Genomic DNA, 26,845 nt, shown 5'->3' on the forward strand with positions numbered 1-26,845 from the left:
TCATAATGAACAGTTCAGTTCACTTAGTTTTGCAGTTATTACAAAATATGGCTTGGCTACATTTGTATGAGATTTTATTTATAAAAATCTCTCTCATATCAATTTCCCCTATAACTGGCTGTGTAAGGATCACTATTCAGACACTTCTCTCAGGCTAACTGCACTAGTTCAGAGCAAAATCACAATTCAGGTATTTCAAACTTAATCTTTATCTTAATGTCTCGCTTTCTTTTACCCACATTTACATTGTGTTCACATAAAGGTTGTTTCTTTTAACAATGTCAGTATGGTTTCATGACACTGATGTCTACTGAGAGAACATACTTAATGAGTATATTGCCTGCTATGGTAGATGGAATGTAACCAAAATAGTGAGTTCAACATTGTTGAAGTTTATGGTTTCTGACTATTTTGTTCAAAGGTGCTTGGTATAACATGATTTAATTACTGTAAACATATTAGGCCATTAGTTGGGGTGAGTGGGGCTGATGGTCTTTATTTCTTTTTCTTGTAAGTATACTTAACTCTGCAAGTTTGTGGCAGTGACGTATTGTTGCTGAAATACAGTATGTAGCACTTTTAATGCAGTTTTGATTGTTGACCTTTTTTTTTAATAAAGTGTTCTGGAGTGTTTGATTTTAGCATGACTGACTTATCACTTCACCTATAAACACACATTATTACTCATGCAAACAATTTAAATAAAATGTGAATAATAATTCCGAGTTAGTGTAACAAAAAGGCTAATTCCTTTAATGAAAGTTGAGATTTTATTCGGAGTGATCAGCAAATATTATTTGCAAAGTGATATTTCAATACCTAACCCACAGTACACAACTTAAATATTTTTATCTCGTGTAGTACACTGTACACTTGGTTTTACTGTAGCTTTTTACATACTACGTAATGTAAGTATACAGTAACCATAAAGATAAAAAATAGGGATGCACTGATCCAATACTGATATCGGCCCAATACTGACTGAAATAGCTGGATCTGGAATTGGTGACAAGGGGGGCGATCAATTCAATTACAGGGCATAGTATGCCATGCTCCAACAGTGCGGTGGTAGACCCAAATATTTTGCTAGGCTAGCTAACATAGCATTTTGTTTTACAAATTTGTAAAAGTTGTTTAAGTAAAGACTGATGTTGCCTTACACATAAAAGAATGATTCCCAGTCTTTTCCTACAATACAGCTTATTTTACACTGGTATTGGATCGGTATCCGGCATCGGCCAACACCCAAAGCCCAGGTACTGGTATTGGGGCTGAAAAAGTCAGAGTAGTGCATCCCTAATAAATACCATCTCAAAAGGCCACTTTCTGAGACTGCATGGGATATTCAATAGAACAGCCTAACTGTTTTACTACCAATGAAATTGGTGTTAAATCCTTTAAAGCAATAGGAAAAAATTTATCAAAACTATTTATCTAAAACTATTTTCACAAATGAGTGAAACTGTTGTGACATGCAGCTTTTTATAGGAATACTAAAAACTCTTGGATGAAAAATCAAAACAAAATGTAAATATTTTATTTTCATTTATGGAGGGAGCGCCAGGAAAAAAATTCTATGTAGTTACCAAAAGTAAGACAGTTTTTAGCTGTGCTAGCAGCATGGCTCTAGTGATGTGGGTCTGTCGGTTCACCACTTTGATCCAGAGCGAAATATCTCAATATCTATTGGATGATTTGCCATAAAATGTATATACATTTGTGGTCCCCAGTGGATAAATCCTGATGACTTTGATGAGCCTCTGATTTTTCCTCTAGAGCCACCATGATGTTCACCTCTTTGGCTTTTAGTGAAATTATTCAAATCGGACAGACTGTGGGGATTTGTTCCACATGTTCATTTCCCTCTCAGGCTGAATTGGACTTTTGGTGATCCCTTCCCTTTTCCTCCAGCACCATCATCAGTTCATAATTTAAGTTTTTGTTTTTTATGATTAAAAACCTGCAGACTAATGATATTCCCATCAGCCTCACCTGTAATTTGTGTTTGTGTTAATTAGCCAATGTTGTTAACAGGCTAAACATGGTAAAAAAAAAGTATACCTGGTAACCATCAGCATGTTAGCATCGTCATTGTGAGCATGTTAGCACGTTGTCGTTTAACTCAAAGCACTGCTGTGCTTAAGTACGTCCTACAGAGCAGCTAGTATGCTGTAGACTCTTAGTCTTTTTCCCATGTACCGTGGCGAGGACATCACTCGGGCTCACCTGAACGTTGTCAAATTTTGCAGACATTATCAGAATTCATCAGTTGCTTACTGTATTTAAATAAACCTTACATTCACCTGTGAACTGAGCTGAATGCTAATGTTGGTATGTAATATGCTACTAATAGCTTTTTAACATTAATCTCAAAATATAGCATGAAATTCAGTAAATACATTTAGAAGAAGTGTTGAAATTTGACCTGCAGGTGGCGCTACATGAAAAGTTGGGGTTGCCAATGTCATTTGGATTAATCCTCTTTAAACCATGAATGCACCTTTTCTTGTAAATCTGTGCAATTGTTACAAAGATATTTCACTCTGGACCAATGTTACACAACAGACAAATGAATCAACATTGCTGTCCCTAGGACCTTGCTGCCAATGTAGTGGACAAGACCCGATGTTATACCGGAAAAACCTATGTTTTGCAGACTGGGTTACCCCGAATCCTGCAATGACCTTTGTGACCTTTTGAAAACCTACAATGCAGAGGGCATTTCTGGAAACCAGTAACACAGAAACAAACCAGAGATCACGACCATAACATATCGTCACTTGAAGTCACTTGAAGACCCAGGGAAAAAGATTTATCATGACTCCGTCAGCAGATTTCGGGAAATGATCATCCTCATCACCTCATTTGTGCCTTTAGGGGAAACATAAGAGGAATTTAAGAATAATAGTTACAAAACTTTAGCAAGAAGACCCTCTTAAATGTAAGGAAATGAATCCTATTAAAATGTGATCCACAAGACATACAGAGTAAGGTCACGGTTATAAAAGCTCACCCTCTAGGATCTGATGTACTCTGATGTCCCGGACAAACTGCTGCACTGCGTAGTCTTTGAGGTAACCGTACCCACCGTGCATCTGAAGAGCCTGGTTGCAAATCTGTTGAGTAAGAACAGGTAACCATTTATAAAAATAATAATAAATTGTGAAAATGAACATTCTTAACATTACTCAGTATTACTCACATCAAAGCACTCATCTGTTGCAAAAAGCTTTGCCATGGAGCAGAGAGAAACTGCATCAGGCCGGTTCTCCTGCAGCGCTGTCGCAGCTTCACGCACCAGAAGGCGAGATGCGACCAACTTGGTGGCCATTTCTGCCAGTTTGAACTGAAGATACTACACACATAACACAGACAGGTAAAGAAGTAAGAACAAATTCAACATTACTTTTCATCATCACTGACAGGAGCAGAGGCTAAATGTTTTGGCTCTTGGTTCACTGGATTCTCAGATGAAAAGACTGAAAAATGGGGGCTTCTTACCTGGTTGTTGGAGAGTGCCTCTCCAAACTGCTTGCGTACCAGCAGATGATCCCGAGCTAGCTGTACGCAGGCATGTGCCGCCCCAAGAGAGCAGGATGCTGTATGAGTGTTCATATTAAAAATGCTGATTAAGAAGCTGCTGATGGTTGATCTCATGTCAAGCAAATAGTAAAGAACAGTTCTTAGTCATCTGGATATGTTTTTTATGCTCTTAAAGCAAGAGTATGTAACTTTATCTAAACAACAGCCAATGTTTAAACAGTAGGTCAGAAGTAGAACAGTAGCACAACTAGAGTCATATCGTTAGTAAACAGACTTTAAAGTCAATTAGGGCTGCAACTAACAGTTAGTCTGAGGTCTGAATATACGGAATGAAATCTGACGTCATTGATGTGAAGTGTGACACTGTTAGTGAATCAGCAATCATTCCATATATTCAGACTCACAAACTTCATATTTTATATATAGTACAACAGATGGGTAACTATTTGATCGTGTTTTCCTCCTCACCAATATTAATCCTGCCTCCATTCAGGCCTTTCATGGCGATGCTGAACCCTTGTCCTTCCTCACCAAGCCGGTTGGCCACTGGAACAGCACAATCCTCAAAAATCACGGCCCTGGTTGGCTGGGAGTTCCAACCCACCTGGAGAATCGATTGAAAAACAGTTCAGTGACTATGACTTAATTCTGCCATCTAGTGGTAACCTATAAACACTAACTACAGAGCAAAATGAGTCAATCCAACACCAGTGAACTCTACCTTCTTTTCTTTTTTGCCGAAACTGAGGCCTGGGGTTCCCTTCTCTACCACCAAACATGAGATGCCCTTTGGTCCTTTTCCTCCTGTTCTGCACATCACAACATAGATGTCTGTGTCTCCTCCTCCACTGATGAAGGCCTAGAAAGTCATGAAGAGACATTGACATGTTTCTGGCTCACGGTTGTCTTTTTTATAAAGAAACTATTTACAGTTATGTAGTAAGCATAGACATTTGAAATTACCTTTGAACCATTCAAGATGTAATGGTCACCTTTCAGCTGTGCAGTGGTCAGAAGTGAAGCAGCATCACTGCCACTGCCTGAAATCAAAGATCACAGGTTAACTCTGTTGATGATCTTTAACTGACACATGTATAGGACAACAGCATTGTTAAATTATCAATCACTTATACTAACTATTAACATATCACACAGAAACAGTATCTTTAATTTGCAATTCATTTTCTTTTACATATAAAGACTGACCTGGTTCCGTGAGACAATAGGAAGCGAACTTTTCCATTGAACAGAGATCGGGACAGAACTTCTCCCTCTGCTCAGTATTGCCAAAGGTGTCAATCATCCACGCACACATGCTGCAAAGAGAGGAGCATACTGCAAATTTGTTGGCAAAGAAAATATACGTCATAGCTATCATCATAGTGTCTATTATGCTAGTGAGTGGTCAACATGCAATTCATGTGTCGTTCACAAGATCAAAAAAGCATTTTTAATTCAAACTACTAAAAAAACGTCGTCAAGTCAGTTTTCAATCGAAGAGATGCTCTTTACGTACTAAGAACCAAATAACTATTCTTTTCATCATATTTCAATTGCAGCTACATGCTATTTTTTTGCCATAAGAGGGGTTCATACTTGTGGATACTTATGTAAGCTGTGGTACTGGCACATCCTGTGGACAAGGCCTCAAAGATGACCGATGTGTCCAACCGAGAAAGACCCGACCCTCCGACATCCGGCTGAACATAGATCCCACCAAATCCCAACTGGGCTGCCTTTCGCATCGTCTCTACTGGAAACATTTCCTATGGGGAAAAGGTTGAATTATGTTAAACTACCATAACTGTGACAAAGTGACAAATCTAGATATTAGCATCTAACCCAACAGTTGCTGGAGTGCTTCCTAATGAGCCAATAATTTCAAAATGATCGTAATAATAGTTCACTTTCAGGATGTGGACCAAATATTATGAAGCTTACGTCTGCTGCTTTGGCATCGCTAACAAACAGTATACAGTATGCCTTGGTGTACACACCTTCTGGTCCCACTCCGCCATGTGTGGGGCCATTTCATTGGCTGCAAAGTCAAAGGCCACTTTTTGAAACTCCTTCTGTTCATCTGTGAGTCCACGAGAAGCTGTCAACAAAAGAGCAGAGAACATCTGAAAATGCACGGATGAGGTGATGCACAGATACAGTATGTACACTGCTGCTTTTGATATTGTTAGCTTGCCTTGCAGTAAGTTACCCTAAATTTAGATGAACCAGACGCATTATTCTTCTTCAACAAGTGCTATAACTTACTAGTGCAAGGCAGCAAACCACATCTGTTAAAGAAACATGTGGCTTCAAGCAGTTTCAAGGGGTGTAACTATTAAAGTAGAGTAGGAAAGCCTCTAGACTACAGACAACTAATCATTTAAGTATTAAATTATCAAATCAGGCTTGCTAAAATGACCTGACCCATCATACAACCTGTCTAGAAGAGGGGCGGTGTTAAGTAGGGGCGTTTAGCTCCTTCTGCTTCATGACTAGAAGACCATGAGGAACGAAACTAACCAATGACCGCTAAACTAGAAAGAAAATTACCATTAAAGCACCGAATGGACAATGGGTCTTTACTTGTTTTATTAACGATCAAAAGACTGCTTGTTTTGGTGTTGATGATCTGAAAATGTGAACACAGTTAACGTTAACAAAGTCACAGTCGTCAGTTATGGTCACCGGTGCAATCAACTTATGACACACAGGTGTCATAGTAACTTATATCACCATAGTATATGACACACAGCTGTCATTAAACTAAAGCAAACAGTTCTCGTTTTCTGGGACTTACGGTCGATACTTGAAGCTATTCCTCGTCTCTGGGTACTTCTGTTAAATATTAAATCATGGCTCCTGCAGATGCTGGAGGCCAGTTTGGCAATTCTTCTTCCTAGAGGTCCGACAGCCGCCATGTTTACCTCCACAGTGGTTGAGTAACCTATATCACACAGCCGCTGCTGCTTCTGGGAAATGTAGTTAGTGTGTTGTCGCTCGTTGAAGTCTGTTTTCGAGTGTGGAATGGGCTTTGTTTCCCCTTGCTGCTGTTCGGGGGAGAACACCAAAGAACAACCACTCCTGCTCCTTGTTTAATGGCAGATGGAAACTATGCCTGGACTTAAAATCAGGCATGCTAGTTAGAAATTATGTCCGACTTTCGCCGGCGTTGCAAAACATCACCATTTCACCTGACGTTAAAACCTCGCGGGAGAAAGGCGGATGCGCCGGCGGTCGCAGTTGCTTTTCCCCGGCTGCACCAAGTTGGAACCATGGTTCGACCCCCCCAAAAAAGGCAAAAACAACAGTTCAGGGGGGGTCTTTCTTACCTTTTATTGTAAATATTTCAATATATTTCCCGTAGTCATGTCTTATATTTAAGAATCTTGAAATACGATTTTAGAGACACCCCTAAAATGGACCGTACCATTTCCTAACATTGACGTTAGTTGAACGTCCTGTCCATCTGCATCACGCGCAGCGGCAGCTGCTCCAATCCGGTGCATCACACGCTAATGGAGAAGCAGCAGGTTAATGTCAGTAGCTATCTAGCTGCTTTAATACACTTAACTTCTCTATCTTCAGAGATTCGTAATTAGCATTTATTTTACTTGAAATTAGCTATCTGATGTTAGCTAGCTGAGAGCCCACCCTATTATTTCATTATCACTATGTAACGTTAATTTCATATTTTATGTAATTGTCAGCTAACACTGGGGCATGAGCAGTGAAATTGGGGATTAATTATTATAGAGATACATTTTTACATCAATATAGAGATTATTATTTCATATGAAGTCTTTTTCACAAAATACCTTTCACAATAAACATGGCATTTGTTTTAACTCTGGACTTCCCAAAAAATCCCAGTTCCCCAACATCAGTGTCTGACTATTGCTTTATTGGACGCATATGGAAGCGTCACAGTCAACATGAGCAAGAGGAAAGGAGATATTTGCTGAAAAATAGTAAGTTGAAACTTTAAACTTGATGAGAATGATAAATTAGAGGAATTAGAGATAATAATGCAGACCGTATTTTATGTGTCTTTAGTTCTGTATCAACACTGTGGGTTTGTTTTGAACAATCCTGATGGTCTGCTGTTTTGCTGGCAGTTTGCTCTAGAATACTTGGTGACCACTGACTACAAAAGCTGTCGTGTGGTATGGGCACCCATGAACTGATGTAATTAATTTATCATCATCTACAGACTGATGACATTAGTTAAATAAGCAAGGACATTGTAAGCATTGTACGATTTTAGTTCACTGAAGCCCGCGCCTGTGCTGTACTGAGTTTTCTTTTGGACCTGGAAAAAAAGTTGACACCCCCCCCTCCGGTTGTCACTGTATAATTCGCACCCTGGTTAGAACCACTGCAGTCACTTGCAGCTCACGTTTGACTATCAAGGCTGAGTTCAGCGCAGGCAAAACGGTTTTTTCAACAGAAACGGTGGTTCCCTGAACACCCTGCTGTGTACGTAAGCGCAGTGAATTTTCCTGCCTTTTTAACACTGTTGTTTACAAACTTTTCGCAGCTGATTGGGTAACACCTGAGACACGTCCACCAAACGGGAGAAAACATACCTTGCAGAACGTTGCAAGGAAACATTGTTCAATCCGAAAATGTTGTGAACTCGCCCCAAGTCAGCGAAAGTCAGCCACCGTCATCTCGAAGGCACCTATTAATTTGAATGACTTTTGCCGGACACCCACTACAACCGCGTGCTCCTATAGGTCCAGCACCAGTGAGTGTTTTCGGCCCTCAGGGGGCAGTAAGGAGCCTATTACAATTTGTCGCACTACAACAAGTCGAAGAAGACGTCGCACCAGTAAACTTAAATTGGACAAGCGACACAGATGTGAGATTTATGCTTTATTGGAAGTGTTGTCAAACTGTATTTTTTTAGTTTTACAAGAGAACAGAATTGAAGGCTGAAGACTAACTGGTTGTTTTGGCCCCACCTCCGTTAAAGACCTGCGCACAGCCGCTTCCGTGAGCTTTTCTATGGTACCTTCCAGGAGTGGTTCTCCCATGCACTAGATAAGAAAGTCCTAAACGGGGCTAGTGCTCACCCCATAAAAGGTTCATCCATGTGTCGTTGCCCATTGGAGATGGAGAAATAGCTTTTACAGCACAAACGGTAGTAGCGGGTTAATAAATCAAGTGCACCGGTAAGTTTGTTGACGTCACGTGTTGTAGGTATTGATGGCTTCCCGCTCAACTCGCATAGAGCACCGCTTACCTGGAGCAGTATTCAGCTAAAGGTACGGCTTATCCGTGCTTAAAGAGGTTATCTTCTGAGCTGCACTATAATCTGTATTACTTTCAAACTGTGAGGCACGTTTAGTTTACATGTGTTGCACAAATTAAGATCTAACTAGCTAATGTTAGCTAATCGCTGCCATCCATGTCTGATGATGATCATGAAGAGGAAGCATAGTACTCCTAATGTCAAGTGCTCGTTTGAAGTGGTGAATGCATGTTTATAAATTAAAGGAAATTGAAATCGGGCATATTATATTATATTTCTATTTCCACTGTAGTTATTAAGGAAGCCATAGTGAGCAGTTGGAGACTCTGAAGCTGATGATACACGGAGCAACTTTTAGATCAATGGTGCTGGACAATGTTGCTGTCAATGGTAACGTTAATGAGTAAAGACTACTACCGTAATCCCCTTCCCCCATCACTCTCCGCACCACAGCTATGCGTTCAAAACATAGTCGGACTTGCCACCAGCAACATTGCTCAAAAAGGTGCCCCGTGTATCATCAGCTTTAGTTTAGTTTATCTATGTAGTGCAGCTATAGCTAAAACTAATACAGCCTAATGCCACAGCCCTGCAACAAATCATCCCTTCATGCAAGTGAACATGTTTAATTGACGTAATCACATGAAACAGAACCAAAGGCTACAGCAAAACAAAGTTTTAGTAAAAACTGAACATAACCTCGTGAAAGTAGGATTTATTGCATGGCTGTTGTGTTAGACTGCATTAGTTAAAATTAGATGCAACCTAACTGACAATTTAGTATACACAATCTAATGCCAGTAATCTGATTCCAGCTTCAATGTGAATATTTGGTGGTCTTCTTTGTCATTGATTGTAAACTGAATATCTTTGGACTGTCTGACATTTTATAGACAAAACTATTAAAATTGAAAATAATATCATAAAAACAGTTGTTAGTTGCAGCCTTAGTGGCAAGCGTTGAAAAAAGATTTGTGATTTGATGTTTTGTGGGTTGGTAATAGGGAATGTTTTATGACAGTATCAATACATATTTCTGATATATAACTTTTGTTGGAAAATTGATTGAGAAATCAGTAGTGGATAAAATGAGCAGAAGAATGCAACTCGTTCTTGGCTAACCCAGCAAAAGATAACTGATGAATTAAAGTACTTCATTACATTAATGTAAAAGTACCATGAAAATGCCATATTGCCTAAAGAGGACCTAAAGGGACACGATATGAATAAAATGAACAAATCTCTGATGGTACACAATTTGATATCATCTCAAGCTATAGCCTATATCGCACCCAGCCATATTATGGATGACGCTTGTTAATGTTTTAAACATGTCTTTATAGACTGTGAGATGCCACCAAAGAAAAGGGCCAGAGTGAATAAAAGAGCCTCAAATGCTGGTAAGCAAATTAAATCAGTAAAATGTCTTGTCTGATATGTCATTTACTAATGAGTGACAATCACTGACTCATCTACACAGGCAAAGATGATGCTTGTAAAACGGATTCTTCCACAAAAGAAACAGCTGGCAGTAAAAGAAAAGTGGCAGCTTCTGTTGAATCTGGCAAAACTAAGAAGAGCTCAGAATCAGGTGGTTCTTCACAGTACTGCCACTGGCTAATGAAGTCTGAGCCTGACAGCCGCTTTGAGAACGGGATCGATGTGAAGGTACAGAGCAGCGACTGCCTCCTCAGCACAGTCTGTTCTTGGAAAATGTGAGTGGGCTGCACTCGTCTGATGCCTCTGGTTCATTCTGCAGTTCGGGATCGAGGATCTGAAGGCTTTGCCTAATCAGACCGGCTGCTGGGACGGCGTCCGCAATTATCAGGTAGAGCCGCAAAACTGAACCCTGCAACGAAAAGACGTTCAGCAGAAATGAGGCACCAGCACAATGGCATTCTGAAAAGGCTTTTTGTCATTTTATTCTCCTCGCTTTGTGCAAATTATATTCTTGTTTTTCCTCTTCTCTCTGTGGGAACGTTCCTCTAAATTATCTTTCATCTGCAGGCGCGCAACTTCATGAGGCAGATGAAAGAAGGGCAGTTGGCTTTCTTTTACCACAGCAACTGCAAGGAACCGGGGATAGCAGGAGTCATGAAAGTAAGTCACTCTTTCCTGCTGACAATATTTTAATGACTTAGACAAAGCCACAGACGGTATTATATTCAGCTGCATTTCCTTTTCTAGATTGTGAAAGAGGCTTATGTTGACCACACTCAGTTTGATAAGAAAGATGTCCATTTTGATGCCACCAGTAAACCAGACAACCCCAAGTGGAGCATGGTAAACTAATTCAGGACTTTAAAGTGCAATTATTGATGATAACCAAGCATGAAGGGTGACTGTTTTCTCTTTCAGGTAGATGTCCAGTATCAAAGAATGACGAAGCGTTTTCTTCCTCTGTCTGAGTTGAAAAAGTATCACCTGCAGCATCGCGCCGAAGGAGGGCCTCTTAAGGACATGGCTCTTTTTACAAGGGCCAGGCTCTCTGTGCAACCCCTAACCACTGGCAAGTAAAGAAATTCAAACAGCAAGTCCAAAGTGTTCTTTAGCCAGAGGAGCATGTTACGGATTATATATTCTGCTGTTATTTTAGTGTCTTCTTTCCATATATAATGGTGGTTGTTGTGCTTTTTCTCTGCAGAGGAGTTTGACTTTGTCCTGAGTCTGGAGGATGAAGAGCCCTTGTGAGGATGTCATGAGGCAGCAACCTGCTTTACAGTACTGCCATGTTTTGTTCATAGAGATTATTAAATGTGTTTTTGTCAAGTTATGGCTCACATCCAGTTTTTAACTTGTCTCGATACAAACACCATTTGCCCTTAGAACAGCTTCGGGGCTTGTTTTATTGCCATTACTCAACTTGTAATTTGTGTATAGCAGCGTAACCAATCATTCCTTATAACACCTGAAGCCCATTTTATATGAATTCCACCAGTTAAAAATGACCACACTCTGGACTCCATAAATTTTGAGTTCCACTGTTGATGGTGCAAGCAGGAAGATAAAAGGTCTTTGACATCATGCACAGCACAACTTTGTCCTATGAAATTGCCATTATGGATAGCAATGAACCGATTTTAATGCGGTCTGGCCAACCACATTTATTTGCTCTGTATTCACTGTTAATTATTACATATAAGGAATAATACATATAGACCTCAGGTAGTGTCCTTGCACAGATTTCATGTGCTACTAATTGTGAAAGGCGCTGACGACAGACTTGATACCTTGCACAACTTTAATTACAATTCAGGATATTGTTGGTTTCGTGACAGGAAGTGATGGCGAAAAGTACAGTACAGACTGTGTCAAATTCAAGGTTTTCAGGTGTTGTACAAGGGCAAGGCGAACAGTTATTCTGTTTTATCTATGCTTAAAATTGGGACTGCTGCTCTATTTTACAAACTGAGTTTGAGATGCACTGGTGGATTGTTTTTCTATAATACTTGTAACATTACACTGATGTAGGGCTACAACTAATGATTATTTTTATTAATCCTCTGGTATATGAAAAGCAGGGTGTTATCTTTAAACAATCCAAACCCAAAATAGATTCAATGTTAAATCTTAGAGAACTAAGAAAACCACATTCACATTTAAGATGTCCAAACTACTGCATTTTTTGGCACTTTGCTTTAAAAATTACTGCAGACTCATTGTTACAGAACAAGCTTGCAGTTTTGTAATTGATTCAGGAACCATTTGGTCCCTTCGACAGTCTGAGGATCCATATGTATAACAAAAATCTGAAAAAAAATAAATAAATGACGCTCAATGACAACACAACTCGCCCATGTACTGTATGTAGCATTGTGTTAGTATGACAGTACAATGTTGATATGGAAGTTAAACACTTTCACTTTTTTCTGCAATACAACCAAGTCTGACGGGTTTTTGTTTCATTTGGCATCAATTTATTTCAGTTTGGGGGATAGGGAATAATCGATTAGCATTTTGCAAAAGATATAGTTCTACTGTAACGTTTCTCTGGTTAAAAGACTAAAATTATGTTAGCTTGATACACTTAGGCACAACTTTCAAGTCTCTAATAAAGAGGATACAGAAGACTTCATACTATCAGACCTTAATACAACACCCTTTCCTAACACCGCTGGAATGCTGAGGTAAAGCATATGAACATGAAAGGTAATTTTGTGGCACTGTGTACTTTATGATCAACGTACACAAGCTGTAACATGTAACAGAATTAAAGGTTTTAGCTGGTCTTATTTACAAGTTTTAAAAAAGGTGTGGGATAATACTTAAGCAAAGTCTCGCTCCAAAAAGGAAAAAGATTCCAGTTTCCACTAGTGTTGTGCAAATGCACACAAAGAGAAAAATGTGTTGAGCAAGACACAGCAGTGCAAAGTTATCTCAGATATCTTGACCTTATAACAGTGTTAGGAATGCATTCATTAAAAGGCGGAATGTTGGAGATGCATTTTGTTGAAAATTCATGATAGATCAGTTGCGTTAATTAAGAGATTAGAAATCAATTTATCCCCAAAAAGCATTAGAATGCAACCAACAGAGGGCTTAAAAATTCAACAATTTCACGTGAAAGATTTTACACAGTAGACATCGCGACGGGTGGTTAGTTTGATCTCCAGAAAGAAAGAAAACAAATACATTATTAATAATGATGAAGGGAAAAGACCAGCAGCCTGAAGCCACCTTGAATGCCTCATGCAAACCGTTTCATTGTTCACATACTGTATATGTCGGTCTCCCTTCCTCCCTTTTACCAGCAGCGGTTACAATAAAAACAGCTGCTTCACCAGATGTTGTACAGTTGACAGGTACCTCCACCACTCCAACGCAGACGCTGAGAAGTTTTCTGAGAGGAGATTGGACGGGCTGCGGCTCTACCCGCTCTCCTCCTTAGCAGCCTGCTCCAGCGCGCTCTCTGAAGCAGCCGAGCCCTCGAACCTCTGAGAGGCGATGGCGGCCTGATGAGACATGCTCTTCCTCACCACGTCCCCTTTCCTCCACAGTGTGATTTCCTGCACAGTGGAAGGGTATGGAGGATTTTAGATTGTATGTTTACGTGTATTGATGATATCACTGCCAGTGTATGCTGACTCCCTATGCATGAAAGCTGAAGACCATGTGAGTAATCCTGGTCCTAATCCTAATCTTCACAGTTTACATTGCAAAAAATGAAGGGAGATGTACTTTTCAAATGCAGTTTGAATGGCAATCTGTTCTCAACATTGCTGAGAACATTAAACCCTTTTGAAAGGTCTCCTTAATGTGTCATATTAGATGGATATTTAAGAGGGGAACATAGATATGCTCCCATCAAATGGAATAGATTACTCAAATCTTTTGTTCAGTTAATCCAGGAACACTGTTGCACATTTACAACTATTTAATCTATTTTGCGAAGCACATCGTTAACTTTGTCATTTGCAATACAAATTTAAAAAATAAAGCTTTTATTTGTTGCTAAATGAAACGCTACTCTGTACATCTAAAGAGTGACTCTGACTACAACTATGTTAAGTAGACTGTTTAGGGCTGGAACTAGCAATTATTTATTTGTGTTTTTTTTGGTAAGTAGATTATGTCAATGTCAGAAGATAAAAAAGACCATTACTTGTTCCCAGAACCACAATTACATCTTCACTTAGCCCTTCCCCAACAGAGTCCAAAAACATTTTACAGTATACAACACAAGATATACAGCTAGAGGTTTTATACATATACAGGTAATCAGGATTCTGCAGCAGAAATGTAACAGTATTTACAGTGATAGGACGTGGGGAATATTCATTTTATTATAATAAATGTAAACACACTGACTGGGAGTGGCCAGTCTGAGGTTTGAGTACAGTCTTTTATCAGTCGCCTACCTGCTGTTTGAAGTAGCGTCTCTCCTCCTCATCGATCAGCACCAGGTTTAGGTAGTAGCGCACTGAGAACTTCTTGTTGATGTCTCGCATGGTGGGAGTCAGATCATAACCAGCCAGAAATAACCGGATGGGAATGGACTCTCCTGAAATATAAAATACATTGTGACAGCCCAGATAAAATCACTGTTGAATGAGGAGATGCTTCATGATTAAAATAACTGACTGAAATTATGAAAAAGTTTTGTTTACCCCTGACAGGAGCACCGTCCATGATCTCGTACTTGGCGATAGTGTCATTTTCATGGTATACACTTGGACCGGTGCCTGTTGTCTCGCGTTTGATGATGTCGATCTCCATGTGCTTTATCTTAATCCTCACCAGGAGAAAATAGATTTTTCCCACAATTACATCTTTCAGATGGTACCTGTCAGAGGAGGAAGGAAGCATAAAATGAGAATGAGGTCTGTAGATAACAAGTAGTTTAGTAACCGAGCACAAACAGAATAGTATTTGATTGTTTCTCCAGCATGAAAGAAATCCATTACAGCTCAAATGTTTGGTCGATGAATCAATAAGTCAACAGAGATGAATCACCAACTATTTAAATCAACGATTCACTGTTAAATTTTATTTTATTTTTTTATTTTAAATTTTAATGTAGTAATGTAATAACGCAATTTTAGTTTAGAAAAATGAAAGTAATGTTGTTTGCGATGGACTGGCGACCTGTCCAGGGTGTACCCCGCCTTTCGCCAGATGCCAGCTGGGATTGGCTCCAGCCCCCTGCGACCCTGTACGCAGGATAAGCGGTTGACGATGGATGGATGGAAGAAATGTTGTGTGAATTGATTTTAAAAACTTGGGGTAAATGAAATGATCGTTTTTTCCATGTCTTAAGGACTGATACGATTAGTTGGTTAATTGATTAGTCAATCAAGAGATAATGACTCAACGACAATTTTGACAGTTGATTAATTGTGAAAATAATTTATCAAGCAAAAAAACATAAAACATTCCAAATCTCAAATTTGAGGGTTTTTTGCTTTCTCTATTTTCCATCACTAAAATCATAGTGCTACAATTATTTTTGTGTCTATAGATTTGGTCAAGCAAAACAAACACACCGAGATGTCGTCATGGCGTTCATTTTCCCCTATTTTCGAACATTAAATAGATTAAACAGTCGGCTCAGTGAATAAATTGTCTAGAGATGAATCAATAATGTAAATAATGGAGGCTTACTTGGATTTGTTGTACTCAAACTCAATGTGGAGACAATCCTCAATTCCAACTTCCATTTTAATGGAGGAGTTGAGCTCTGGGTAAGTGCTCAACGTGTGCACCACAATGTCCATCTCTTTACTGATGTCATTTAATCTTCTGATCACTGTGGCTCGAAGAAAATATCTGCAAATGCAACAAACAGAGACTGAAAACACAACTGTTTCCACATTATCATATCTAACCCATACAATATATATTTCAAGGTAAATATATGCAACATCAGGCGTTAAAATGTTTATATGTAACCATGTGACAGGCTGGTTGAAGAGTGACAGTCACTCATTTCACTGCCTATAAAGTAGAGTGAATGATCAAACCTACCTTAGCTTGACATTCTGGCCTGTGTAGGACTCATAAGGTTTTTCAACATGAGTGAACTCAAAGTCGAAGGTCTGCGACTGAGTTATTTCACCCGGTCTTGCAAGATCTTTCACCAGGGACACAAACTCATGGTGGTTTCCTCTGTCGTAATACAGCTCTAAAAAACAAAGATGTTATCAACAAAAGAAAAATAAGAGACATCCACTTTAAGACTTTGCAAAATATTTAATGATGGTAAATTCTGTAATAGAGCCGGAAAGCTATACATTTATTTTATGATTGCCTCTTAATAAAGTGAGTTTTAGACAGATCTATTTTAATTCAAACTTTTTGTTCTATTTATTCTACCTCTAGGGAAATATCTGTTGAGTTTTTGGGCATGTAGGGGAGGGTCTAGTCACTGAACAATATCTATTCAGACAGCACGTCATATGTCACTGTCCAGCAGCAGAACCCACCTTCACTTTAATGTGCATCTTGACAGAAAGCAGAACTATAATAAAGTAAAAAAAAAGTCAATACATGATATAAAGTGACAGCTCTTGGTTTAAAAATAAAAAATGGCTAGTGGCTGCTTATGCGTAAATAACACACCCAATGGTGGCAGCTGACTCAAATTCAAAAAACGTTTTTGCAGCTCGTGGACATCAGGAAGCCGTGCGTCATTTCCGGTCCACTGCCCGACCCCACCCCACACATTTTGTTGATGTGAAGTTCAGCCGTCTACGTCAGTTTCGCATTTGGTAAAATAGATTTTGTTGGAAAAGAGATATCCCTTTCGTCAATAACCTCATTCCTTAACCAACCACAATGAGATTGTCTCCACCAAAACCACTCAGGCTCCCGTATTTTATCCACAAACACTGAACTGGCCCTGCGGTCCTGCAAGGCCTCTACAGCATGACGTGCTGAAAGTCACGCCTTATGTCACCCTGCCTCAAAATAAGGAAACGCCATACCAGTTTTATTAACAAAGAGATGTACAACTGTTTGTTTTCAGTCTAATTTCATCCCTGTTAACATTTGCAACAGACAACATGCGAGATCCACTAACCATCAGTTCCACTGTACTACTTCTGGTGTAACTGCAAGTAATCTGACCTCCATCCCATTAAATGTTCCACACCCTGCCCCAAGAAAGACTGGATGGTAAAACTTCTCAATGTTCAATCAATTCAATTCATATTAGCTTTATTGGCATGAATGTGTAACAACAATATTGCCAAAGCACCATACAAACTACATAAGAACAATCAACCCCATCACTCAATCACAAAGACTTCTTTTTAAAGAACTCATATCTCTACTTAAACTTGACACTTGACTGGTTAAACATCAACGGACATGCTGTTCTTATTAAAACATCCCCTTCATGCTATAGATTAGAGCGTTCTACAAGGCATGGTAAGAAAGGTGGTGGGACTGGCTCTATATCTGCTGACGCCCTAAACTGTAGCATTACCCCTTTTGGTGATTTTTGCTCCTATGAACATCATACTATACTGTTAAAGTCCCAACCCCCTGTGTTTGTTATGACAATATATAGACCCCAAAACACTGTCCTGTCTTTTTAGATGACTTTACTGAAATGTTCTCTATTGTCAGTACCAATTATGACAACATAGTGTGATTGTGATTATTTATGAATTTTATTCGACGTTAGGGGGCCAACTCACAACCAGTCACATGTTGAATCTAATTATCACTCATAGTCTAAGGACTGATGTGTCTATAACTGACAATTTCAAACCACTACTGTATTTTTTTTCTCTTGTTATCACAACCTCAGTTTGTTACTGAGCAGATTGTTAGGAAACATGATCTTACCTCTGAAGTTGCTAAAAATGTCATAAATCATATTAATAAGATACCACCACAGATCCTTCCTTCCTCTGGTGATGATTTGAATTAATTAAATCAAAACACAAACCACCATGGTGAACTGGGGATATTGTTAACTAAAATTGTAGAAATGTGTCAATGGAGAAAAACTAAGCTGCAAGTCCATTACGACATTTTTAAAGAACACCTCACTATCTTCAACAAAGCAATTAGAAATGCAAGACAAGCTCATTTCTTAAAATCATGGTAATCCCAGAATGCTTTTCTCCACTATTGACAGCCTCATAAATCCAGCTCCTGAAAGCCATTCTTTCATCATCTCAACATCAAAATGTGAAAAGTTTGCAGCTTTTTTCAGAGACAAAATAAGAAAAGACAGGTTGGACCTTATTTTTGTTATACAGAATGTGCATGAGCCCTGTCTTTTGACATTTCCCCTCTGCCTAAGACAGCTACAAATGTTTTTGCTGCTGTAGTGCATGCATCTAAAACCCTCCACCTGCTCATTTGACCCTAACCCCACCACCTTTTTTAAAACTGTGTAAACTGTATATAGCATGAAATGCTAGCAATTGTAAATCCCTCCCTGCTGAGTTGTATTTTCCCCTAGCCCTGAAAACTGCTACTCTCTCCCATAGAAAAGTAACCCAAATGATTTACTGCTAAACAATTTAAGGCCAATTTTAAACCTTTCTTTTTTAAATTAAAATGCTTGACATATTAGTATTAGTATAGTATTAGTAACAGCTAAATGATTACCTAAATGTGAGATGTATATTTGAGAAGTTCTAGTCTGGCTTTTGTGATCACTACAGATGAATGAGACAGCGTGGGTTAAAGTTATAAATGACCTTAGAGTGAACAAGGATGAGAAGAAACTCTCAGTATCAGTACAGATTGCAGAAGTGTGTTGGCCTCTTTCACTCAGATTTAGATAGCTTTTGGACTTATCTGTCTGGCAGAGACTATTTTGTCTTTCTTGGTGACCACTCTTTGGTGAACACTAGCATAACATGTGGTTTCCCTCAACAAGTCAGGGACCTGTGTTGTTCAGTCTCTATATGCTGCCACCATGAAATATCATCAGAGAACAGGGGATTAATTTTCATAGCTATGCCAATGACACACATACACCTCTTTATCACCCATTTATACACCCATTATTTATCAGCCCTGTTGAGAAACTGGTTCAACTAATTGATCATGTCACACACATGATGCATTATGACATACTGGGCACTAACTAGCACATTAACCTGGCACAAAACGACAACCCCTAGCGTGCTTCTAGACCCTGTTTTGAATTTTGAATTTCACATCACTAATCTCACTAAAACTGCCTTTAGAAATTATGCTTAAGTGCAACTGTTTCTCTCCCAGGATGATACTGCAATACTTTATCACTATCGGGGTTGATTACAGCTGTTCTCTCCTTCCTGGTCCACCTATGGAAGCTATAAATAAGCTACAAATCATTCAGAATGCAGCTGCAGCACATGTACTGACCCAGTACTGACCACAAGTAGAGCACACATCTCATCTGTCCTAAAGTCCCTTCATTCAGTTTTAGAAAATATTTTAAGATCCTTTTATTGGTGTACAAACCACTCTACAATGGACTAGCGCCTGAATACCTGTCAGACATGCTTTCAATGTGTGCTCCCTCTAGATCACTCAGGTCCTCTGGTGACATTTAGTGTTTGGAGCCGCCTGCCAGAGGAGCTGAGGGCCTTTAAAAGAAATCTTAAGAAATAGACTACCTTTTTAGCTTGGCATTCCCTTATCCATTTTATTTCAATCTACCCTCATCTACTGGTCTCTCTGTTCTACCATGTTTCCTATTTACTGTTATTGTTATTTCATTGTATTCTTAAGCACCTTGTTTTGCAATTTTGCACAAAAATGTGCTATATAAATACATTGATTTAAACATATTAAAGGTTTAAATTGCACCAATCAATGGTGTTCCAATACTGTGAGATTTTTGTTGTTGTGGGGAGGGTGTTGCCATTTTTCTCTTAGTCAAGACAAAATTATTAATGATGATGGGGAGGGCCTATTTGAAGAAAATACTGATACTGCTGGTATCTGTATTTTCTTCAAATTAACAAAGAGAAAACTGCTACACCCTCTCCTCAATATCTAAAAGTAATATTACATAATTGAACTGGTCCAATTCATTTTGTCATTAACAACTAAAAAGGTGCACAAAGAATTAATTTATAATCTAATAATTTAGTCCCACTCCCCACCCTAAATTTATTTACAGTCCCCAGTATAAATGGCTTTTGCTTTTGCTTGTTGATATTGCTCAACAGAAGCTAACCTTGGGCTGTTCTTTACTGTATGGAGTAATGTGGAGGTAAGTTATACTTGTACCTACCTATCTGCCCAACAAATTCAATTTTGATCCCTTGGTGCTCCAGCCTCTTCCCGGGGTTCTTTAGTGTGACATTCACCTTTCCACTAACAGTTTCGCCATCATAGAAAAGAAAGTATTTGTCTTTCTTTCCATCTTCAGTCTTGTGTTCAGCCTTCTTCCTCGTTTCAGCGTCATTCAGGACCACATCGATTTCTGCACTTTGTCCAAAACTAAAGAAACTCATTGTAACGTTACGTCTGTGCTGTGTAAACTCTTATCGTAACGTTACTCTGGCTTGTTTTAGCAAACTAACGTTAACCTCCCCCAAAACACTGCTAATGTTTAGTAGAAAGCAAACACACCGTAAGGGCCTGCAGGGTGTGCGACCTCGGTTCCCTCTCGGAGCACACAGCACACTATTAAACATGGAAAAAGTCGACGATATTTTACAGAAAACTCTACCTTTGCTACATGTCCATACTCATTTTCACAGACGAAGCGAAATGGATGTTCGACGGCACACGAAAACGCACAAATGTATTTCCACCAGCAAATTAGCCGTTTCTTTTTTTTCCTTCTGTTGACCTTAATATCTCCAATACATCGCCTACACTGGCCACAAACTACTCTGCTTCGTTAATGGGCACAAAGCTCTCAGTGAGGATGTATATTACATGTTTGTTTTCTGTACGAAAATACGGCGAATGTTGTCAAATGATCAGGATGTACGCCACCTGCAATGGATTAATTACTTCCGGGTGGAGTTTTTCAAAATAAAACCCACAACATAGTATTTGGGCCCGTGTTCCAAACCGGAAGTGAGGGCTTTTCCAAATACACACATCAATTGTATATTACTTTTGAGTTTTAAATTTTTTTCATTCGTAAGTAAGAACAGTGGAGAAAACTAACTTAGTACATTTACTCAAATAGGCTACTGTACTTTACACTGTATATAAAAGCAGTGGTGGAAGAAGTATTCAGGTACTTAAGTAAAAGTAACTGTACCACAATGTAAAAATAAATATTCCATTACATGTAAAGGTCCTGCATTAAAATTTTTACTCAAGTAAAAAAGTATTAACATTCAAATGTACTTAAAATATCAAAAGCAAAAGTACTTATCATGCAGAGCCCCTGTCATTAAATATATATTATAATATTGGATTATAATCATGAATGTATTAAAAAGTAAGTAACTTTACTGGTGTAGCTCACTGAGGTGGAGCTGATTTTAACTTTATATGCATTATAAAGCATTCCATGCATGATATCAACCAGTATGGGATCAGCTGCAACATTAAAATGCTGTTTGTTTGTATGTTGATGCATCAATAAATCCATGAACAGAATTCCTATATCAACATTCTGCATAACAAATGCATTTCCTTTTGATATCTGAAGAAAGTTTGCTGAAAATACTTGTACACTCTCACTGAGTAACATTTTGAAAGAAGAGCTTTTACTTATTTATTTATTTTTCCATTGTAGTATTGTTACTTTTACTTGAGTAAAGTATCATTTTCCACAACAGAGTGAGACACATGGTAATAACAGAATGCTGTAGGCTGCAACAACTATGTGCATAAATGTGCATAATATGTTTTATTTTTATTTCCCTCTGCATTATTATTTTCATAAACGATAAAAACACATTTCAGTCTCCACAACATTAACAGTTCAAATGTATTTAATAGTAACAAAAACATGAACATATAGTATTAATATCAAATGAACAGTGGACATTTTACAACAGTTCCTGAGTTGTTACACAAATCATTGACACTAATGTTTGAAATGACAGGCTCAACACTGCAGAAACACACTGAACAGTAAATACTATAAATTTATTTCCAACTAACAGTTTTATTGCATATTTACAATAAGATATGGTGTGCAATGTAGGAAAATTAAAAGATCAAAAAATGTATGTATTTATGTACATTAAGTACTGAGTCCAAACTGGACAATATGTCCAATACTCACAAAATAATTAGTAAAGCACAGAAGGTCACTTATACACAGAAACGGCACTCTAAATATCATACATCACCACCTTTATAGTACATATTGACTTTGCAGCATAGTGGGATATAAGGTATTCAAATCCATGGGTTACTTTGCACTCGTAGATACTTGTTATTATCTGTAAATACTGTATATGAAAGGCTGATAAATTGTGCCTTATAATTGTGAGCTCATCAGCCTTCTACAGTCTGCTGCTTATTGCCTGTATAACTACAGTATATACAAAAAAGTTTCAACTCTTCCCCAGGTAAAATAAAATCAGATCATGTTTATCTTATGAACAAAGATAATGTAAAGGAGCTTTGTAAAACAATTTCAGTGTACTGTAAAAAGTTTAAGAGTTATAAAAGAGGATTTGTCCAAAGAAACGTGAAGGAATGTAGCTTCCAGCATCTTTTGCGATTACACTATGGTCCAAATATCAAATTCCACAGCTTTGAATGTTTTTATTGTATAATAAAAAAAAGCACTGCACTGTATTGTCTAATAAAAACATGGTGAAATTAAGAACAATATTTTCATCGTAAATTAATACTAACAGAGAAGGAAATAAATGACACATTATAAAAAAAACATGAAACAGTGGCACAAAATGATATTACAATGACTTTGGCAAGTTGGTTGATTGGATTCTAATGTGCCTCAGAGAATAATGTGCCATGTTACACCTCAAACTTTACCATCAGGAGCATCATTGTAGCAAGTTTACCTCAACAGTTTTTGTTTTTGTCTTGATTTCATTTTATTGCTGTCTCAGCTGTCAAATGACGAATGAAGACTTGTGGCGAAAATGGCCCTGTGAAAAAGATGAATGAGAAAATATGTATGCAGAACTTACTCCTTTAAGAGTTTCCTTTATTCATATTAAGACATGTAATAAATGCTGTTGATGTTTTGCACATGAGTTTTTCTTACCTCATCTGCATCGCCATAGTCAACACCTTCAGTCTGAGCTGGCCAATTGTAGCTGAAATAACAAAAACAACATAATAAAAGTATACAAATACTTGATGTAATGTAGAAGGCACAATAACCTATTATGTAATCTCCTTATACTCACTTATTTTCATTGTGGCCTTTTTTGTAGAAGCATCCACGTTTAAAGGAATGACAAATGGAAGCAGCCAAACAGAAGAACACCAGCACTGCACCAAAGGACTTGAGGAAAATCCCAAGGATGTCGACATCATCTGCAACAACAAAGAGATGATATGTGAACAGAGCAAGGTGGCCTGAGAGCTATCAAGCATTATAGTTTGTGTTGTTGTATATTTTGCTTATATTTAATTCACATTGTGCTGAAATCGTCACTTGAATAATGATTTAGCTCATCAGCAGGAGAATTTGAAAATTGATCATTAATTTTAACCAACTATCTAAGCAATCATTATGAAGCAAATTTTTTGGGAGCTGATCAAATTCAGTAAGACAGCTTTAGTTAAAACTATGGGCTCTGATAATGTCTGATGGATATAAAACAATAACGTATTTTGACATTACTTGTTCCACTATATGATAAATCAAAGAAAAATCAATTGTCAGTAGTGAAAACAATGTATATCTGTAACATAACCACAATATATGCAGGAATGTCTGATAAGTTAACAACTTTCTACAGCATATACAATTTACCACAAATATAGATTGCAATTTAATTAAACAGAAAAGCAGGAAACAACTTTTCAAATTGTCAACTATGGTGCAATAAATAACTTGAAACTCTGACAGTGGCTGCTCCATTCTTCTCTCCCTGTCACAGCTAGAGGTGTGACTCTGGGTCTATTTTCCCCCTGGTTCCCACTCCCTTTTCATTTGTGTGTGTGTGTATGTGTGTGTGTTTCACTCTGGGCACCTGGCTGAAACTACACACCGGACTTCAATCAACTCATCAACTGAAATACTCCAGTTCTCCTGTGACTTGTCACCGGGTCATTCTAAACCAATCGTTGTAGAGTACCGCTGGTCTTTTCTTGTCTCTCTACTGAATCTAATTATTTTGATGATCACTTACTCCTTGAGTAATACCTGTTTTTTCTTTCCTGTGCATCAGGATTCCTGTGTTTTCAAATGCTACATCCACTGGTACCAGACCTCGCCATCACTCACCTGCCTGCCCCTCGCTCATGTCTGCCTCACAAGCCTTCACCACCTCTGCACGTTTGTAAAATAAAAACTGTTAACTTTTACTCTGGCTCTTGTGTTTTGTGTCCGCTCTTGGGTCCACCAACCACAAAACCTAACACTTCCACCTCTCCTGCCTACATTAACCCCTTCTACTAACTGTCCGCTTGTGCTGTCAGTTTTCCTACTTCTAGCAGATCACCTGAGCCTTACTCAACTTCTCTGTTTTTTTTTTGCCTCTGTTCCTTCCTGCTGTGTTAATGTTTTACCAACATTTTGTCTTTGATTAACTGTCTATTCCTTCTAGCCTAGGTCCACCTTTTTGGCTTTGGTAGCAATGTCCATGCACGAAACTGAGACCAACGTGAAGACGGTTTTATCTAAGAAAGTCTCAGAAAGGCTGACTCAATTGTTCAGACACTCACAGACTTCCATGATTTGTGGGGGACACTGTGCGTGTCCTGCATCATTCTTTGCCTGGCAGTAGTACTCCCCTGCGTCCTCCTTCTTCACTCTTCGAAATTTCTGAGGAGATATTTTTTTAAGAAATGTTTCAGTACAATGACACATTGCATTGTCAACAAAATGCTAAAGGGTGTTTGGCTGCATATAAATTCTGTGGTGTAACATTTTATGATATGGACCTGAAATGTGTTTAGTGAAACTTTTAACTTAGTTATTATGACATTGACGTAAACCATAAACGCATCATCTTGGCTTTGAATGCAACATTATCCTCCTTTCAAATGCCAGTCTTTGGTTTAGCTTCGTCACTGGCTATCTTTACATGTGTGGATTAATTCTGCTATTAGTCATACAATGGTTAAGGTTTTATTCAGATTAGGCTGTTTCCATTTACATTGGATAAGCTGTAATTGAGTATCCTTGATGCTAAAGAGTCCTATCCACAAACAGAACAGTCAGCCAACTACTTCCATCCACATCTGAGTGAGGCAAATGGATGAAGCTGATTTCTAATAATAGAGTAATAGTAGATATTGCTTGTTTCCATGATTTTAATGACAGTTTGTACAGATGATGAAAGCTAAAATTAAATTTTAAATTAAGTAAAAGTACCGGTTATAAATGTACTAATAGCAGGCAAAGCTATGGCGCTGTGTTTCTTACCAGGCCCCCAGTGTCGGGGTTGATGCTGTAAGAAGAGTTGACCAACTTCGGGCTGTTTTTGGGGTCCTGAGGAAGCTCCTCGTTGTTGTGGAACCAGCGATACAGAGGAGCAGGGAAACCCTCATTCTCCAGACATCGCAGCTCGGTTGACGTTCCAACTGTGACCGCCTCTGGCACACTGCACCGTGGTACAACAGGTTTTACTGCGTACAGACACATACGCATCAATCTACTGCAACTGCTCACTGTTTTTGTTATTGATTAATCTATTATTATTATGATTAGTCACTTGAGGCACAAGACGGCAAGTAATCATTTGAAGTTAGCAGAGCCTGAAGTAATGACATAAAGGAATAGTCATTTGAGGAAATTTACTTATTTGTTTTCTTGCAGAGACTTAGATGAGATGATTGATACCAATCTCATGTCTGCCCCTTACATATAAAGCTACTTACTTTGTACGTCTTTACTTAGTAAGTAAAGACTTACTTTGTACAAAATGTACAAAGTGCTTCAAAGTATGAAACAAGCATGACAACAACAAGAAAAGGGCAACAAAACAGAAATAACAACAACCCATTTAAAATTTGATCATCTAATTTTTTACATACAAAGACAGCAAATGCTCAGTTTCTAATGGACACCCGTTAGCCGCCCTGAGAGACTTTAAATTGTTGTATGGATACAACAATTTACAAATGTACTCAGGGGCTTCATTTGATAGAACATGACAGCTAATAACTAAGATTTAATATTGAATTCTACACTCTACTGGATACAGGGTGAGTGACAGCAAGACCTGAGGAATTCACTGCACCTGGCCTAGAATAATCTGGCACATAATTCCTTGTAAAACAGCACGTTTTTGTTTTCACACGTCACAGAGAATTTCATCACCATCAGAGACTAACAATTAACCTTTATTGGAATTGTAAGTGCTCAGCTGCACACTTGTTCATTTACAGCTATATCTATCTTTCTTCTTTAGGGAGTTTCTCTCTCAGCCTCTTGTCAGCTAAAAACATACTAATTGAAGGCCGAGTCTCAAACTGTTTCTCCCTTGACACATTCAGGAACCGTTGGGAAAGGCAGTTTAATCACAC

At 38.4% G+C, this 26,845-nt stretch overlaps 4 protein-coding genes across 12 annotated transcripts in view; 1 reads left to right on the plus strand and 3 right to left on the minus strand.

Annotated features, from left to right (window-relative positions):
• Positions 1–756: 756 nt before the first annotated feature.
• acad8 (acyl-CoA dehydrogenase family, member 8) lies at positions 757–8,279 on the minus strand. 3 transcript variants are annotated; one of them, XM_046072744.1, is made up of 11 exons: positions 8,130–8,279; positions 5,541–5,641; positions 5,140–5,309; positions 4,750–4,859; positions 4,507–4,583; positions 4,265–4,402; positions 4,012–4,147; positions 3,502–3,599; positions 3,203–3,355; positions 3,014–3,116; positions 757–2,871 (listed from the first exon to the last, which is right to left on the minus strand). In XM_046072744.1, exons 1-11 carry the CDS (start codon positions 8,152–8,154, stop codon positions 2,816–2,818), a joined length of 1,167 nt encoding a protein of 388 aa, XP_045928700.1. In that variant the 5' UTR covers positions 8,155–8,279; the 3' UTR covers positions 757–2,815. The 3 variants fall into 3 exon arrangements, with proteins under 3 accessions (XP_045928700.1, XP_045928699.1, XP_045928701.1); XM_046072743.1 differs by lacking the exon at positions 8,130–8,279 and adding an exon at positions 6,341–6,769; XM_046072745.1 differs by lacking the exon at positions 8,130–8,279 and adding an exon at positions 6,094–6,112.
• Positions 6,307–11,566, plus strand: thyn1 (thymocyte nuclear protein 1). 7 transcript variants are annotated; one of them, XM_046072752.1, is made up of 8 exons: positions 6,307–6,372; positions 10,141–10,197; positions 10,278–10,465; positions 10,557–10,625; positions 10,805–10,897; positions 10,985–11,080; positions 11,156–11,306; positions 11,442–11,566. In XM_046072752.1, the coding sequence occupies exons 2-8, from the start codon at positions 10,149–10,151 to the stop codon at positions 11,486–11,488; spliced, it is 693 nt and encodes a 230-aa protein (XP_045928708.1). In that variant the 5' UTR covers positions 6,307–6,372; positions 10,141–10,148; the 3' UTR covers positions 11,489–11,566. The 7 variants fall into 7 exon arrangements, with proteins under 7 accessions (XP_045928708.1, XP_045928703.1, XP_045928709.1 ...); XM_046072747.1 differs by lacking the exon at positions 6,307–6,372 and adding an exon at positions 7,358–7,511; XM_046072753.1 differs by lacking the exon at positions 6,307–6,372 and adding an exon at positions 7,939–8,019.
• A 458-nt stretch (positions 11,567–12,024) lies between these two features.
• vps26b (VPS26, retromer complex component B) lies at positions 12,025–21,209 on the minus strand. Its single transcript, XM_046072746.1, has 6 exons — positions 20,487–21,209; positions 16,262–16,418; positions 15,899–16,063; positions 14,905–15,080; positions 14,656–14,798; positions 12,025–13,803 (listed from the first exon to the last, which is right to left on the minus strand). Exons 1-6 carry the CDS (start codon positions 20,707–20,709, stop codon positions 13,666–13,668), a joined length of 1,002 nt encoding a protein of 333 aa, XP_045928702.1. The 5' UTR covers positions 20,710–21,209; the 3' UTR covers positions 12,025–13,665.
• Positions 21,210–22,137: 928 nt separating this feature from the next.
• The window catches only part of jam3a (junctional adhesion molecule 3a), a 13,919-nt gene continuing 9,211 nt past the window's right edge, over positions 22,138–26,845 (minus strand). The window contains exons 5-9 of the mRNA XM_046075032.1: positions 25,743–25,945; positions 25,040–25,139; positions 23,554–23,683; positions 23,409–23,460; positions 22,138–23,289 (exon numbers count right to left, since the gene is read on the minus strand). Of these exons, the coding sequence (XP_045930988.1) occupies positions 23,254–23,289; positions 23,409–23,460; positions 23,554–23,683; positions 25,040–25,139; positions 25,743–25,945 (521 nt within the window). The 3' untranslated portion in view covers positions 22,138–23,253. The remainder of the gene's footprint in view (positions 23,290–23,408; positions 23,461–23,553; positions 23,684–25,039; positions 25,140–25,742; positions 25,946–26,845) is intronic.

This window comes from Micropterus dolomieu, linkage group LG17 (genome assembly GCF_021292245.1).
Source record: "Micropterus dolomieu isolate WLL.071019.BEF.003 ecotype Adirondacks linkage group LG17, ASM2129224v1, whole genome shotgun sequence".
Taxonomy (NCBI): domain Eukaryota; kingdom Metazoa; phylum Chordata; class Actinopteri; order Centrarchiformes; family Centrarchidae; genus Micropterus; species Micropterus dolomieu.

Coding starts and splice junctions, on each gene's coding strand:
- acad8 (XM_046072743.1), bottom strand. CDS start 6,461: ATGGCGGCTGTCGGACCTCTAGGAAGAAGAATTGCCAAACTGGCCTCC. Junction 4,584..4,749: donor CTATTGTCTCACGGAACCAG/GTCAGTCTTTAT, acceptor CTTTGATTTCAG/GCAGTGGCAGTGATGCTGCT. Junction 3,117..3,202: donor CAACAGATGAGTGCTTTGAT/GTGAGTAATACT, acceptor CTTACTCAACAG/ATTTGCAACCAGGCTCTTCA.
- thyn1 (XM_046072747.1), top strand. CDS start 7,373: ATGGCATTTGTTTTAACTCTGGACTTCCCAAAAAATCCCAGTTCCCCA. Junction 10,198..10,277: donor TAAAAGAGCCTCAAATGCTG/GTAAGCAAATTA, acceptor TCATCTACACAG/GCAAAGATGATGCTTGTAAA. Junction 10,898..10,984: donor GGATAGCAGGAGTCATGAAA/GTAAGTCACTCT, acceptor TTCCTTTTCTAG/ATTGTGAAAGAGGCTTATGT.
- vps26b (XM_046072746.1), bottom strand. CDS start 20,709: ATGAGTTTCTTTAGTTTTGGACAAAGTGCAGAAATCGATGTGGTCCTG. Junction 16,064..16,261: donor GGCCAGAATGTCAAGCTAAG/GTAGGTTTGATC, acceptor TTGCATTTGCAG/ATATTTTCTTCGAGCCACAG. Junction 13,804..14,655: donor GACGCTACTTCAAACAGCAG/GTAGGCGACTGA, acceptor TCCACTGTGCAG/GAAATCACACTGTGGAGGAA.